This window comes from Typopeltis vanoorti, chromosome 20 (genome assembly GCF_054136105.1).
Source record: "Typopeltis vanoorti isolate ZY-2024b chromosome 20, IOZ_Tvanoo_1.0, whole genome shotgun sequence".
Lineage (NCBI taxonomy): Eukaryota > Metazoa > Arthropoda > Arachnida > Uropygi > Thelyphonidae > Typopeltis > Typopeltis vanoorti.
Genome location: NC_143568.1, coordinates 102,693,035 through 102,709,148, shown reverse-complemented (window position 1 = coordinate 102,709,148; position 16,114 = coordinate 102,693,035). Strand labels below are relative to the sequence as shown.

General features: G+C 37.0%; 1 protein-coding gene across 5 annotated transcripts in view; it reads left to right on the top strand.

Annotated features, from left to right (window-relative positions):
* LOC150095730 (P2X purinoceptor 4-like) overlaps positions 1–14,411 on the top strand; it is a 173,643-nt gene extending 159,232 nt beyond the window's left edge. For all 5 annotated transcript variants that reach the window (XM_090410355.1, XM_090410353.1, XM_090410354.1 and 2 more), the window contains 2 exons: positions 3,623–3,742; positions 13,911–14,411. In XM_090410355.1, the coding sequence (XP_090266481.1) occupies positions 3,623–3,742; positions 13,911–13,916 (126 nt within the window). In that variant the 3' untranslated portion in view covers positions 13,917–14,411. The remainder of the gene's footprint in view (positions 1–3,622; positions 3,743–13,910) is intronic.
* Positions 14,412–16,114: the final 1,703 nt, after the last annotated feature.

Here is a 16,114-nt window from a genome sequence, read left to right as displayed (position 1 = left end):
AAATAACATTTTCGACTATACTTTCAAACAAGATGCAACAAGAGTAAAGTAAAAAAAGGTTTGTATTTAGCAACAATGCATCATTCTCAGTGGCAACAACGCATTCAGCGGCAACCTCACTTGATAATCTCCATGTGTCTTCAAATTCCTCTGTTGATTTTTTTGTTTTTAGAACTAGGTTATCTGTGTATTTATCGTTAAATATTTTGCGATATTTTCTGCAACACGGCCCCTACATGCCCAGTCAAAAAAATCTAGTGAAGAATCACAGAAAAAGAGGCGAGCAATTGATCTTGAAACAAAGTTGCAAGTTATAAAGCAACATGAAGCTGGTAAGCCCATCAGTGCGATCACGCATGACTTCAGTTGGTCTCATTCTACAGTAACGACTATTTTGAAAAATAAGGATAAAATCGTAGAAGCTGTGAACAGATCTGCTTCCATTAAATCGACGATAGTGATGAAACAACGAAAAGATCCTATCGGTGATACGGAAAAGCTACTTGCATCATGGATAGAGGACCTGAACCAAAAGTGCATATCCCTTAGCACTATGATCATAATCTCTAAGGTACTAAGTCTCTCTTTTTGAAGGGAAAGCAGGACCCGATTATGATTACGAATTCAACGCTTCCAATTTGTTCATGAGATTTAAGTAGCATTTTGCCTGCGTAATATGAAAATGTATGCCGAATCTGCAAGTGCCAATGAGAAGGCTGCCAAGAAGTTTAATTATTACGGAGAAAAATTATTTGCCACAGCACATATTTAATATGGATGAGAATTCCTTGTGTCGGAAAAAAAAATGTCAGAGCGGACATTCATCCACAAAAAGCTAAAATTTATGCGTGGTTTCAACGCTCTTAAAAACCGTATTACAATTCTGTTTGGGGGGGGGGGGGATATGTGGCTGGATATAAACTGAAACCATTTGTGATATTGCACAGTGAGAATCCACCAGCCTTCAAAAACATTAGGAAGCATGCCCTTCCAGTTCATTATCGGAGCAATAAGAAATGGTGGATGACTCAAAAATTGTTTGCAGATACCTTAATCAACTGTTATACGAGTGAAATGGAAAGCTATTGTGTGAAAGAAAATGTAGAATTTAAAATAAATTTTAATTCTATATAATGCTCCAGGTCATCTGTCTTATATCTGTAATCTTTACCAAGTTGAAAGTCATGTTTCTCCCTCCAAACGCTACTTCATTGATCCAACCGGTGGATCAGGGAGTTCTCGCAGTGTTTAAGGCTTATTATCTATGGAGAACTTTATCACACGCCATTTCTGCCACTGAAGGAAATTACCAGACCCTCATGCAATTCTGGAAAGCATTCAACATTTATCATGCTATTAAAATATTGCTGTGGCTTCGGCGAAGTGACCTCTCAATGTATGAGTGGCATATGAAAAAAGACATTAAAAAGTTTGTGCATGATTTTGAAAGTTTTGAAAAAAAATGAAGACCTCTGTAAATTGAGTGAAGAAATAGTGGGCCTAGCAAACAATTGGAATCTCGAAGCGAATGATGTTGACATAGTTCACCCCATAGAAAGTGCTCCTGAAGAGTTGGCGAACGAAGAATTGGTCGAATTGGAGGAATAACATGTTGCAGAAGAGGAGGAAAAAGAGAAACAAGAAGAGGTAGTTAAACAATCCACAGTGAAGGGTCTTGCAGAAATGTTCTCTGCAGTTAGCGATGTTCTCAAAATGGCTAAGATAAGCTAAGCTCATCATGTACTTTCATTTCTACTTATTAGTAGAAATGAAAGTACATGATGCATTTGCTTGCTATAAAGAAATTTATGATGAAAAGAAGAAGAGGAATAAGCAAAGCACATTGGACATTTTCATAAAAAAAAAAAAAAGGTTACACCAGAAGAGCTGCAGCCACCTGGTCCTTCAAATAGGGAAGGTAACAAAGATGTGATTCTGGAGGAAGATTTGGGTGATTATTCTCCTGTTTTATAGTAACACACAGTACAGCTTTATAAGGTTTAAAACATTAAAATGGCAGTATACTTATTTATTCATATGGAGTTTCCTCCCTTTTTCTCCGCCATCCCTATTGGGGTGTGTTGAGCCCCCTCATGGGGGGTTAAGTATTTATGGCTGTAGATCCGTGTGTGTTCACGGGGCCAGTTTCCCTGCTTGCGGAATGAAAAACGTCAGATAAACTGGCAGAAAAAAACCCTACTGCCCGCGCCCAAGACCGGCTAACCTGGCTATGGCTTAGGAAGATCCTCAAATTCCTCACGTCTTCGATGGGAATCGAACCTGGGACACTTCTTCCCCAATCACATGGTTGCGAAGCGCACAGCCACTAGGCTAACCATGCGGACAGCAGTATACTTATTATGGTTATGTCCCTAACGGTTACCCTATAACTCTGTTGATTTAATGTATCGACTTAGCTCCAACCGACATGTCCTGCCAGATGGAACGGAACCTGAACATAAGTTGAGGGATGACTGTACTTATTTACATATAAAATTATCACCATTTCAGTTTCAAGAGCAAAGAGATATCTTCAATAGAATTTAAATCATCCAGATTTGAATGATCTATAATAATCTGTAACGTGTGGTATGTCTCTCTAAATTTGCCATAGGTCCATTGTTTTTTTTTTTCCTAGCATTACATGCTACTTCTTTTCCACTGCCTGTTAACCAATTACCAGTCTTCTATGGTAAGAACTTCTTCATTTCACTCTCTCATCTGTGAAAGTACAGTGCAGCTAAGTTTTGGAGAGGAATTATGTAACAATTGACTCTTCTGATTTTTATCTATGCCTCTCATATAACAAACGAGTTTCTCCCCGTCTGAAATATCTCTAGAATCATCTAGAATTGATTCACTCACTACTAGAGTCTTTGAGTTTCTTGACTAATTTTTTTTTAATGATATCAGCAGTAACTGATTGAAATTTTTTACATTTCATGCCATTTTGATACTTTTCTACTACTAGGCTTATGAAGTTTTTCAAGTGAATAAGTGGGCTTATTAAATTTAACTTTATAATACACTGTATTAAAAAGGCACTTCAGGCATTCAAATGTTTTAGAATCTATCTTTTTTTTTTTTTTTTTTTGGAAAGTAGTAAGAGGCATATTTCCTGGGCAGTTTCTGGACATATAATATATATAGTATAACATTCCACCCCCCCCGTCATTGCCTATATAATAATTTTCCCTACCCAGCCTGGTTGGCCAAGTGGATAGCGTATCCACTCTCCAGCCAAAAGGCTGTGGGTTCGAATCCCACTGTGGGCATAGATGTTTGTGATTGCCTGTGGAAATACCAGTGATGGTCGACAGTAGATGGTGTTGGTGTAAGTGCGGTCAGTTGGTAATTGAATGGTGGAGATGGAGTTGTAGAGCAGATGCCTCCCTTGATAAATCCTCGGACTCCCTGGAGGTGTCAAATAATAATAATAATAATAATATAAATCAGACAAAGTATGGTTCAGCATTTGTAACATACTGTGATTTTAAGTGTCAACTTAAGATTTCTCCCTAAATATCATTCTTCAAAATATATGAGTAATAGTTTAGTGACATTTTGTGAAAAGTTACAGGGGAGAAAAAAAAAACTTACCCATTTTTATATCTTCCTATAGGCCAGAATAATCTGTGATTTTGTTATCCTTTTCGTAGCAGAAAAAAAGGAAACTTACAAAAATTTTAAATATGTAGTAGCTGATGAAAAGAATCATCCTAGAGTTCATTCTGATTCCCAAGTAAGTTTGCATTTTTTATTCATGTTTTTTTTTAGAATGAAATAAAAAAAAAACTCCAATTATATATGGCACTGTCTCCTGGTTGAAAATAAAAAAAAAATTTCTTGAGCAAATAATCTTTAAGAGATTATCTTTAATTTTTAAATTTCTTTAATAAGAGTTTATCTTTGAGAGAAAGGATAAAGGAAGCTTTGTTATTAGAAATTATAAAAATTTGAAATTTTAAAACTTAGAAACTTAAAAATTAAAAAGAAAAAATTAAACTAGAAATATTAAAAATTTTAGAACTTAGAAATTTTTGTTATTTAAATTAAGTCGATATGAATAAGAATATAGTGAGAGTGACCATGAAGAGATATATGTGGAACTACAAGGCAGATTGATTATAAAATGCTTAGGGAACAACTGGGAACTATAGCTGGGAAAGAGAAGTTGATTGGGGAGGATACAGATGCTGTGTGAGCATTGATCAAAAGCTATTTAACAGCAGCAGTGTCTGAGTGTGTTTCCAAGGAGAAAAAGCTAAACATGGTAGGAGTAAAATGGATGAATGAAGAGATTAAAGTATGAAATCTGGAAGAACAAGGTACTGTGAAGACAACAGAAGATGAATGTTGGTAATGATCTGTTGCATGAACAGTGCAGTACGAGAAGAAATTGGCTAATCAAGCTAAAAAAAATCCTAGTGAGTTCTTTCAAAATATGTGGTAAGTAGAAGAAAAAATGATATAGGGTGGATGATGCTAGTTAGTAATGCTGGCAGATTGGTAATCAATGCAGAGAATGTTATTATTATACAGACATCTACATGGAGTCAGAAGACTCATCATGGGAGATCCATTATTCACCTACTTACCATCATTCATACAATAACTATTATACCTCTCCTTAAGCGTATTCACTGATGAAGCACCAGCATCCACCTCTGGCAACTCATTCCACTCATTCACCACTCTCTAAGAAATAAATCTAGTCCTAACACTTTTGTAACCACACTCTTACACAGCTTCTACTGGTGACCCCTTGTTTTTTTCTCATCTTGACTTGTACTGAGAAAAATTTTTTTGTGTCAATTCTATAAAATCTCTTTAATAACTTACTTCTATCATATCTCCTCTTTTTTGCCTATCAGCTAAATTTTTGAAGTCTACAGGCCATTAGTCTATTTTCACAGAGAGAATTCCACAGACCTGTCACAATCTTTGTCACTCGCTACTGGATTTCATCCTCTCCACAACTTCTTCATCCCAGCGTACTCTGTGAGTCCAGATCTGTGTGCAGTAGTCCAGATGTGGCCTTATTAAAGCTTTTTATAGGAAAACGATAACCTCCCTATGTGCTGTTTATTTACCTTCACAACGTGCTGCCCTCTAAAAACCCCCTCATCTTATATACCAGTTGTCCTATACGCCAACATATATGGTATGTGGAATTATAAACTAGGTGATTATGGGAAGCTCTATAGTCATCTAGCCTCAATATAATAGGTAGATGAGTTATGCAGAAAACATGTTGACATTTCATGTAAATTCATAAGGTAGTATCTGACACTTGTAGAAGGAAGACAAGTATTAGGAGAATTGGAAGTGAAAGAATCGAAGATGTATCAGGTGTTGATTGGGTTAGATGTCAATAAGACTGTGCAAATGGATGACATATCACTACATATTTTTAATGAATGTGCATAGCAATTAGTTATGCCTTTGACCTGGTTATTTAATGAAAGTCTTGCAGTGGGCAAGGTTCAAAAGGAGGGAAAAAAGACAAAATAATACCACTCCACAAGCATGGTCTAGGGTAAAAGTTTCCAATTATAGACCAGTCTGTGTAACTGCAGTTGTAGTCAAGGTCTGAGAGATTATTTAGGATTAGAATACAAGATTGGGTTGATGGGCATAGCATTCTTTATGATAGTCGGCATGGATTTATACAAGTGATAGTCTCACCAACTGGTGGCAGTGTTAATAAATCATTAACAACTACATCTTGTGAAGTTATCACCAAATCCAAAACAGTAAAGCCTCTAGTTGCTTCAGTCACATGCTGCTTAAGATAAATTGGTTTTAGCAATTTACTTGCATTTTATGATAATGAGGTAGCGAGTAGTGTGCTAAATAAGGATCATATACAGTGATATTCTTGGACTTTGTAAATGTGTTTCATAAAATACCACATGATAAGTTGGTATACAAGCTATAGAGAATGGGAGTTTTTTTTTTTTTAATTTAACTTGACAAAATATATATTGGAAGATAGGCAACAAAAAGACTATTTACATATTAAAAGAATATATTATAGAGAAAATGGATTTTATTTTCGGATATAAAATAGAAAGGAGGCAAATGATACATGAGTGGTAGAGAGGATTTGTCTTTATAGTAAAAGAGTCAACATTACACTTCATTATCACTCTTTGCTGTCTTTCAGTTGAAGTATATTGTCATTGGCAATCCAGAACAGGGTACCAATTGGATTCCACTCTGGCTACAGTTTTTGTTTCTTTATGATAATCATATTCTAGTGAAAGTCTGCTTTGTAGTTTCTTACATATGTTCCACATGAGGGTTTGTTCCAATTTGGTGATTAATAGGTGCTGGTTATTTCTTGTGTGCTTGAAGTAGAAGCTGCAGATGACTGTTTGGTGCAGATGAAGAGGAAGTTGCATATTCTGTGTCTGTTCTCTTCTTTATGGACTAAATTCCAGTGGTCCTCTTGGCTGTATACGTGTGTGTGTGTGTGTGTGTGTGTGTGTGTGTGTGTGTGTGTGTGTGTGTGTGTGTGTGTGTGTGTGTGTGTGTGTGTGTGTGTGTGTGTGTGTGTAGTTACAGGTGCTAGAGGCAGTATTCAGGGCATAGGTGATCATCGCTTTGTTCGCAGGAGAGGTTAGATATGTGTTCCAAGATACCTGAAACTTCACAGAAGAGGCACAGATCCAATTCTCTAAGTCGAAATTTGTGCAGCTGTAGGAGTTGACAAGATGTTGTGCCATAGTCTCCACTGAATGACTGAATCTGGTTTGGCACACTTTGATTCATATGGAAGATCTCAATGTAAACTGGGTGGCATGTGCAGGTTTGTAAATAGAGGGATACAGATGAAAGTTGAATTTTGTGGAGCTTAGTAGGAGTTGACAAGATGTTGTGTCATAGTCTCCACTGTATGTCTGAATCTGGTTTGGCACACTTTGATTCATATGAGAAATCTCAATGTAAACTGGGTGGCATGTGCAGGTTTGTAGATGAAAGGGATACAGATGAATATGCGAAGGGTGAAGATGGAGGCACTGATATGAGGAAGCAGTATATTTTCTTGTAGCTAGAAGGAAGAATTGCAAGTGAGGCTTCAGATGATACAAGAAGACTGACAGTCTTCTTGTATCATCTGAATCATCATCTTGTATCATTTAGGAGGTGATGGTGCAGAAATGGCCATTCAGAGGATTGTGGACAGCATAAGTCCTCTGGTGGATAATTTCATCATGTAATCAAAGGTGGTTACATAAGTATGACTGGACTGAAGTGTCTTTATAAGAAAGATTGATCCTGAAGGATGTAATCTTGTTTTCAACGGAAATCAGGCCTTGACCTACCTTATTGAATGGCTTGCAGAGTAAGTTGTCCAGTTGGTATTATTTCAGAGGAAATGTGTAATTGTCTTTTGATTGTGATGGAGAAAGTCTTCAGGGGTGTAATTACTTTGAGGGTATGTCATAGCACACTCACATCCATCTGGTTGATTATTAGGACTCTTCCTCTAAGTAAAGAAATTGAACATATGCTGTTCCATTTTCCTAGTACCTGTTTAAAGAAGTTGTGCAGCTCAGTGTATTATATATTTTGGTGTTGCTAAGGTGTACACCTAAGTATGTTTGTCCTTCATTTGACCAGGTACATTTCAATTGGAGAATCAGTTCTAGTCTCCCTGGCCAAATGTACCTGACCATAAGCCAATGGTTTATGCAGAGTTTAACTTGGCCCCTGAGGCTTGTGCATATAGTCTGTGTGCTTCATCAGTTACTGTCATTTCTTCATCATTATGTATTATTACGGTGAAGTCATGAGCATATGCTGATAGGCTTATTTTTAGATGTGATTCTGTTATGCTGGTTCGTTTGGAGATCATAGTGTTGTGTACCCTTAAGAGAGGTTCTATGGCTAGTGTGTATAGTTGTCCAGAGAGAGGACATCCTTGCTTGATCCCTCAAGAGTATGGCAAAGTGCAGGTGAGCCTGTTGTTGATTTTTAAACAGAAGAACAGAAGGGTGCATCTCTGTATAGCAATTGGACTGTTTCAGTAATGAGAGGACCATAGCTGAATGCCTTTAGGACTTTATAATGACTTGCTCTACTCTGTCGAAAACCTTCTCCTAATCAAGGTTGACAAGTGCTAGGTTTTCGTTTTGGCTGTTTGCGATGTGGATGAGATCTCTTATTAGATGGAGGTTATCATGTATTGATATTCCTGGAACAGAATAAGTTTGATATTGGCCAATAACTTCAGGTAATGTTGGCTTTAGTCAGTTTGCAATAACTTTGGAAATGATTTTTTAATCTGTATTGATTAGTGAGATTGAATGTCTGTGTGGTCTCCCTTCTTTGGTATGTATCAGTCGCGCTACTGAGATCGTGATGGATTGTGGAAGCCCATTGAAGTGGGCTTCTTGCAGTGTTTTAAGGAGCAGTGGTCCGAGTTGATTTCAGAAGACTTGGAAAAATTCTGTTGTGAGTCCATCAATACTAGGAGATTTGTTCTTGGGCATGGATGTGCATGCAGTTTTGAGTTCATCTAGAGTGACTGGTTTTTCCAAGTGGTTCTGATTTGCTGCAGCGATTCTTTTTGTTTCTTTCAGTATTTTGTGAATGGCATGAGGAGATGTTCCTGTAGAGCTGTATGCATTCTTGTAGTATTGTAGGATTTCAGAAGCAATTGTATTTGGATCTTCTTTGATGCTGCCATCTTGTAGTATAATTGTGGAGATGCAGTTTGCTGCCTGGTATTTTTTTCCAGAGAGAAAAAAAAATTGTGGTTGCATCTGAAAGATTTATGAGTATGCTGTGATCTAAGTAGGCCACCCTTTGCAGATAATTCTTTGCATGGCTTGGAGGACTGAGTGATTTTCAGGGGTTTCTTCTGGGAGATATTGGAGCTGTTCTTCGACTTGGATGCTAATGTTCCTCTGTTGAATTTTCTGGCGACTGAAAATCTGCATAAAGGATTTTATTTGTGATTTTAGGTGGGCCACCATGTTTTCATTGGTTCTTTATTCTTTTTTGAGTCAGTGAGGGTAGATATCAAAGCCTGAATGTTTATTACACAATCTGAATCTTTCAGAAGGGTATTATTGAAGATCCAGTAGGCACTTCCTAATTTGGATGCATCCAAAGATAATGAAAGTTGCAGCTTGATGAAGTAATGGCACGAGAATAGGAAGGAATGTGTGAGATGTTTCTAACTAGAGGAAAAGTGTGTTTGGTCATGCTTGGGAGAGAGGCCTATTAGTTGCTGTGATTGCTGACCTCTGTGTGTGTAGGACCTCTAATCTGGATGTTGATGTCTAAAGATGTCAGTGAGTTCATTATCGTTTACCAATGTTTGAAGTTTGTTTTTTAATGAGCTATGATGTTCAGCACATTGAAGTCTGTCTTTTGTTTTGGTCAGGAGTGCAGTTAAAGTCTCCAACTATTATGATATATTCTTGGTTAATACTAGAAAGATGGTTTTAAATGAAGTCCAGGATTTGTGATTCTAGATCATTCTGCTGAGGTATGTAGATATTGAACACATGCTGGGTATTATGGTTGAATGCTTTTATGTGAGCATACAAGGCTTACCCTGGTATGTCTGCAATCACTTTCAGTTTGTAGGGAGATTGATGATGGACACCTAAGCTAACTCCTGTTCCATGGTGTTGTTGAGTTGCACAGTGATGTTAGGTCATAAGGAAACTCCACCCATTTTCTAGATAAATTGGATGAGGAGTTGATATTTGTATCTTGCAGAAGTATTAGATCTATATGATCTTTCTGTACTTGGGCAAGGACTATTTTATTGTGTAAAGCAGAGGCACATCCTCTTGCATTGAGAGAAAAAAAACTCAATGACATTGTGTTTATGAAAAGGTCAATTATAAGTTGAATCTAATATTGGTCCTGGTATTTTGTTTGCAGCCCATTAATTAGGTAGTAGATAATGCTTACACCTGTTAACCTTTGCTCTGATGATGGACACTTTTTTTGCATTTGAGTTTTGAGTGTAGATTCTGAAGTTGAGATATAAGTTCTGGGATTATTGTGGTGTATTTAAGGGCTATAGTTAATTCGTGGCAGAGCCTCACACTTTTTGTATGAAGGATGACAGCTGCTTCATGGTTAGGGGGCCCTCAGTGGAAAAGTTCACCCTCAGCTTCTTCCTCTTTTAAGTCATCATGTGGAAGTAGAGTTTCCTCATCTTCCGAGAACTCTGTTCCTCCATGGCTGGCTGCAGGTGATGAAAGGCTATTCTGTGTGGTTTCTTCTATCGAATGAGGTTCTGAATTAGTCGGAACCCCTGAGTTGATGATTCTGGCTGTTCTGCCCAGGGATTGCTTATAATTAGTTCATCCTGGTCATCTCTGTTAGGAAGGTCAGTGTTTGCATTCTGTTTGTTAAGTGTTGCATGCTGTGAAACTTCATTATCATTGCTTTGTATCTCATTACTCAGCAGACATTCAAGAGTGATGTGAACTTTGTCTTGTACAGTTCGGGATTTTCTTGGTTCTGAAATTCATAATGAGGAGAGGATTTTCAGTTTATTTTTTCCTATGCTTTGATTTTCTTCGTGTGCAATGTTGTTCTGTTCCACTGGTTTGCTGTTTTGGGCTGGAATATCTGGGATATATGTTGCATAAATTATTGTGGAACTTACAGTCTAAGCTTCACAATAAGTTGTGGAGACTGTCTCATCAACATTAACATTAATGGCATTATTGGTATCATTTGGTAGTTAGTCGTTCACTACTATCGACACTAGTTGTGATGAAACAGGATTATTCTGATAGTACCATGATCTCATTTAATTTATCCATAATCTTTACTGATGCCAGAATTGCTCAAGTTTATAATTTTACCTATAATGACCATGCTATTACAATCTTAACCTGCAAATCTTGTGCTCAATAAAGATTAGCTTTGTGCTTGACTTAGTTATTTAATTAAAATTTGGAAGTGGGAACAGTTTCTAAGGAATGAAAAGAAGGCAAAATAGTACCACTCCTCTTTGAGTGTGAAGACTGGCCTGTATATGTATAATTATAGTCAAAGTATTGGAGAAGTTAGGAATATAATACAAGATTGGGCTGATACACATAGAATTTTTGATGATGGTCAACATGGGTTAATGAAGGGTAGCTCTTTTAGCAATATATTTGCATTTATATAAAGTGATGAATACATTGGATAAGGCAGATTCATATATAGTGATGCTCTTCAAGTTTAATAGACTAATACATGACAATTTGGTTTACAAGCTACAAAATATGGGAATGGATAACAGACTGGTTACAGGCTCTGAATGAGACCAATAAGTTGTATACGATGATACAATCACTTAAAAAATGGAAGACAGCAAGTTGGCTATTACAGAGTTTTGTTCTGGCTCATACTGTTTCTTATTTATTAATAATATTTCATGAGGACTGATCAGGAATGTTCAAGTTTTTATTGATGGTGCAAAATTAGGAATGTTAAGAAGCATTGCTGATGTTAATTTCCTTTGGGAAGATTTGAACAGACTTTCAGCTTGAAAAAATGATGAAATTGTAGTTTAATAAGTGCAAGGTGTTGCAATTTGGAGTGCAGAGATAAAAGACTGTATACTGAATTGGCAGTAAATAGGAACGTTGTTCTGCTTTAGGAATTCCCACTTCCTAAAGCAGAACAGTGCTTTAGGAAGTGGGAATATAGATAAGATTTGAAATCTGAGTGTGATGGTTTACAGTGGATGGAAGTTTGGAGAGCACGTTGTAGGTATTACAAAGACTAATGTTGCACAGCTGCTATGATAAGGAGTACATTGACAAGTAGGGATAATGAGCCAGTTGTGCTACTGTACAAAACTATGGTAAGACGATACATGTCCTCTTGTGCTGAAATTTGATTACCTAGTTTTCATTACCTAATTCTCCAGTGTTTCTGTAATGCAGAAACACTGGAGTGTCCAGAAAGCAGTAACCAAGGAGCATCAGGACTCTAGAATGTTGCTATGGAGAGAGCCTGAGGAAAACTAATTGCACATAGGTGGAAAAGAGGTGATGTTGATTTTACTAATTAATACAAAAAGGATTATAAAAAAGGTGAAAGGTAAGAGAGGAAGAATGAGAAACCTTTCCCAGAAACTTTGTAAAAATGTGAAAAGGGGTGTAAAGGAGAAATTTTTTACATGGAGGGTAGTGGATGAGTGGACTGCATTGTGAATATGTATAAATGAATTCAAGTTTCAATATGACAGATGCTAGTTAAGTGGGTCTCCCACAGTGAGTCTATCGATTTCATGGCAGTTGCTGTAGTCATAATATCTATTGAATTTTTAAGGAGCCAGTTAACATTGTTTGCCTTAACTAGCACATTTTCTATTAAACAAAACAATTTCTTTTAATATTCATCCGAAGTATTCTTAGTGAGAACCATGTACAATATATAGTTCAGAATTTCTTTTTGTTTTCTTCTTTATAAAAAAAAAATTATAAAAAACGTACCTCTGTAGCATAATTAGAAAAACACTGCATCCAGGCAAATAAACTAGAGCACACATGCAATTAATGGACAAAAAATACTATTAGTAGGCTGAAAATGTGTTGTGAGTGGATGGTGGATAATGAGCAGTGTGTTGATGAAGGATTAAGTGGTGTAGATGGTGGGTTGTGTGATATAGAGTGTTCGTTCTTGGAGGTGTCATATAATAATACTAATAAATTGCTATCAAGTTTCTACTTCATCTATTACTTCAGAGTAAAAGACAAAATACAAACCTGGATTGATGAAAATGGAAATCTTTTGAGAGAGAGAGAGAGAGAGCAGCATAGCTTTGTTAAGGGGAAGTCATGCTTTAGTAACATAGTTACATTTTATAATAGGATGACTAGTGTATTGGACAGAGGAGATGCTTATACTATGATTTTTGTGGATTTTGCTAAGGCATTTGTTTGAGTACCACATAATAAACTACTGTTGAAATTAAGCAGGATGGGGGACGGATAGTCATTTGGTAGCTTGGTTATAAGGATGGTTGACTGACAGGAGCCAGTGAGTTGTGTATGGAGATACAGTGTCCCAAGAGAGGAAAGTGATGAGTGGGGTACCACAGGGCTCTGTTTTGAGACTGCTATCATTTAACTTATATATCAATGATATGGTTCACACTGTGAAAAGGAGATATTCTGTTATTTGCTTATGATGATAAATTAGGAAGAGCAATGTCAGGAAGTTCTGACATGTTATAGTTTGGTACTTTGGGGCTGAAATTTGGAAATGTCATTTCAATGTTGCTAAGTGTGAAGTAGTGCAGTTTGGCCAGAGAAGATGGAATGAGGTTTACCATATTGAAGGAATGTTGCCTTCAGGAGATGGAGGAGGCCAGGGATCTTGGTGGATAGGGAACTGAAGTTCAGGAGGATACGTTACAAAAATTGTAAGGGTTACCCAGAAAAGTGCTGCTATAATGAAACATTGGAAAGCATGCAGAGGTGAATAACTAAGCATTTCAGGACTCTGGAATATTGAGTAGGAGAAAGATTAAGGCCTTCAGTCTTCATAGCTTGGCAGATAGGAGGAGAAAGTGTGATATGATTGAGACATATAAGTTGATGAGAGGAGCTTATCAAATAGATATAGGAGAATTATTGCATAGGATGATGGGTGATGCAAGAATGAGAGATCATGTGAGTAAGGAAGTGGGATATTGTTTGCTTGGCAGATAGAGAATGAATGGAATGCATTGCCAGAGTGAGGGGTGGTGAGTGCTTTAACATTGAATGTCTTCAAGGCAAAGAATGACAGTTATTGTGGTCTGTGATTGTTCAACCTCCCATGATAAGTGTTTGTACTTCATGAAGGCTTGGAAATAATACTAATACTAAATCATGGTATATGCATGCAGATTTCTGAGCTGTATATTTTTCTCTTTTTTGTTGTAGATATGATAATGATGTCAAAATATATTCTTGGATCTGACACTTGCTAAATGGAAGATGATTGTATTCCAAGAAGACTATAAATGGTAAAATTTTTCATAATTCACCAAAAGGAAAAAAACCAAGAACAAGATGGTTAGCAATCATTAGTCAATATAGTAACACCATACTGCATTGTGTCCAAAGTGGAGAAGTGGTTTTGGATAGGCAAGGATGGTGGCAACAAATCTGGGAGGCTAAACCTCAATTTGGGCTGTGGAGCCAGTAGGAAGAAGAAGAATTAGCAGTGGATAATGATGATGACCTATTGTAAGCAGTTATGCCTATCACTAAATATATCATGATATTAATCTGTAATCATAATAACGTCTTCAAAGAAACAATATCATGAAGAAGTGATGTTTCTGTACATAAATACTGTTTTCATTTAGATATTTTCATTTTTTTAAATATTATTGTTTATTTTAAATTATTGTAATTAATAAAATTGCAACTGATTTCTGACTTCTTTATCTATTTTCTTTTTTTAGAATTCTTGGCTCTTTATTTCAGTATTTTATTTTATTTTATGATTTTTCACAAAAATTCACATCTCACAGAACACTAATATTCTGCAGAACATAGTTAGGAAATGCTGTTCTAGAACATTAGTGTATGATCTAACAATCAGGGCAAGATCGTAGAGAGGTAGATGGTATGGATTATGTCCACTAGCCACCCTGTACCATGACCAGTGGACCTAGTCCTCACCAATCAATCCCACCAATCCTATATCATTCCACTGCCACAATACATTCAGGTAGAGTTCATCAAGGCATACTCAAATACAACCATCAGACAGAAGAATCAAGTTTTATGGGCCTTGACTATATGCTAGTTGATGATGCATTTTTGTTAAAGGCTTTTTAGCTTCAACTTTTCTATGAAAATTTGTCACCCTATGCAACTTTCTATGTGAAGGGATTGCATGTGGTCACAAAGCCTATATAACTCACTCAGTATTGACAATGCTCTTTGGTTGGAAAGACGTAGGTTTGATTCCTAAGTTGCAGAGAACCTTTAGATGTGGAACTAAAGGGGGGGGGTGATTATGAAGAGCTCAGGAGACAGCTTGCGAGTGTGGCGTGGAATGAGGAGTTAGCTGGAAAAGAGATCAATGCAGCTTGGGAGATTTTCAAAAACTGTTTAGTAGATGCAATATCTAAATGTATTCCAAGGGTGAGAAGATGGGGTTGGATATTAGATTGGTGCATTGGATCGGAGACTGACTATCTGATAGGCATCAACAAGTTGTGTATGGGGGAGCGATAGCCAGGAAAAGGAAAGTCACTAGTGAAATGCCTCAGGGGTCTGTTTTAGGTCCATTACTGTTTAACTTGTATATTATTGATATAGGAGAAGATTTGGATGGAGATATTCAGTTGTTTGCAGATGATGCAAAGTTGGGACGAACCATGAAGTGTAGTGAAGTTGTTGTGGCCTTACAGGAGACTTGAGAATAGATTGAGTGATTGGGCACGGAAATGGAGATGTGAGTTCAGTGTTGCAAAATGTAAGGTTTTAAAATTTGGAAAGCAAAGATGGGATGCAGAATTTATGCTTGGTGAGAATATATTGTTGGAGGTAGAGGCAATAAGAGATCTCAAGGTGATAATGGATAAGGATCTAAAATTTAGGGGAAACATCGCCAAAATTGTAAAGACAACACAAAGGCTTCTGGGAATTATGTGGAGGACACTGACGTTTAGAAGGAGGGAGATTCTTGTTCCGTTGTATAAGGCTTTGATTAGGCCACACATGGACTATTGTGCCCAGATTTGGTCATCGGGTTTTCAGAAGGATGAAGAGATGTTGGAAAGGGTCCAAAGGAGACTGACAAAGGTAGTTTCTGACCTCTGGAATGTCGAGTATGAGGAAAGATTGAGAAGATGTAATTTGCAGAGTCTGGTGGACAGGAGGAAGAGGGGAGATATGATAGAGACCTACAAGTTGGTAACGGGTTGTTATAAGATAAATGCTGGAGAGGTTTTACAGAGAATAGTGGGAGATCAGGGGAGAACCAGAGGTTATCCCTGTAAACTGTATAAAGAGGGTGTGAGTATGGGAGTGAGAGGCAGGTTTTTTCGTGCAGAGTTGTGAATGATTGGAATGCCTTGCCTGAGAATGTGGTGTCTGCAAAGAGTTTGAATGTATTTAAAACATGGTAT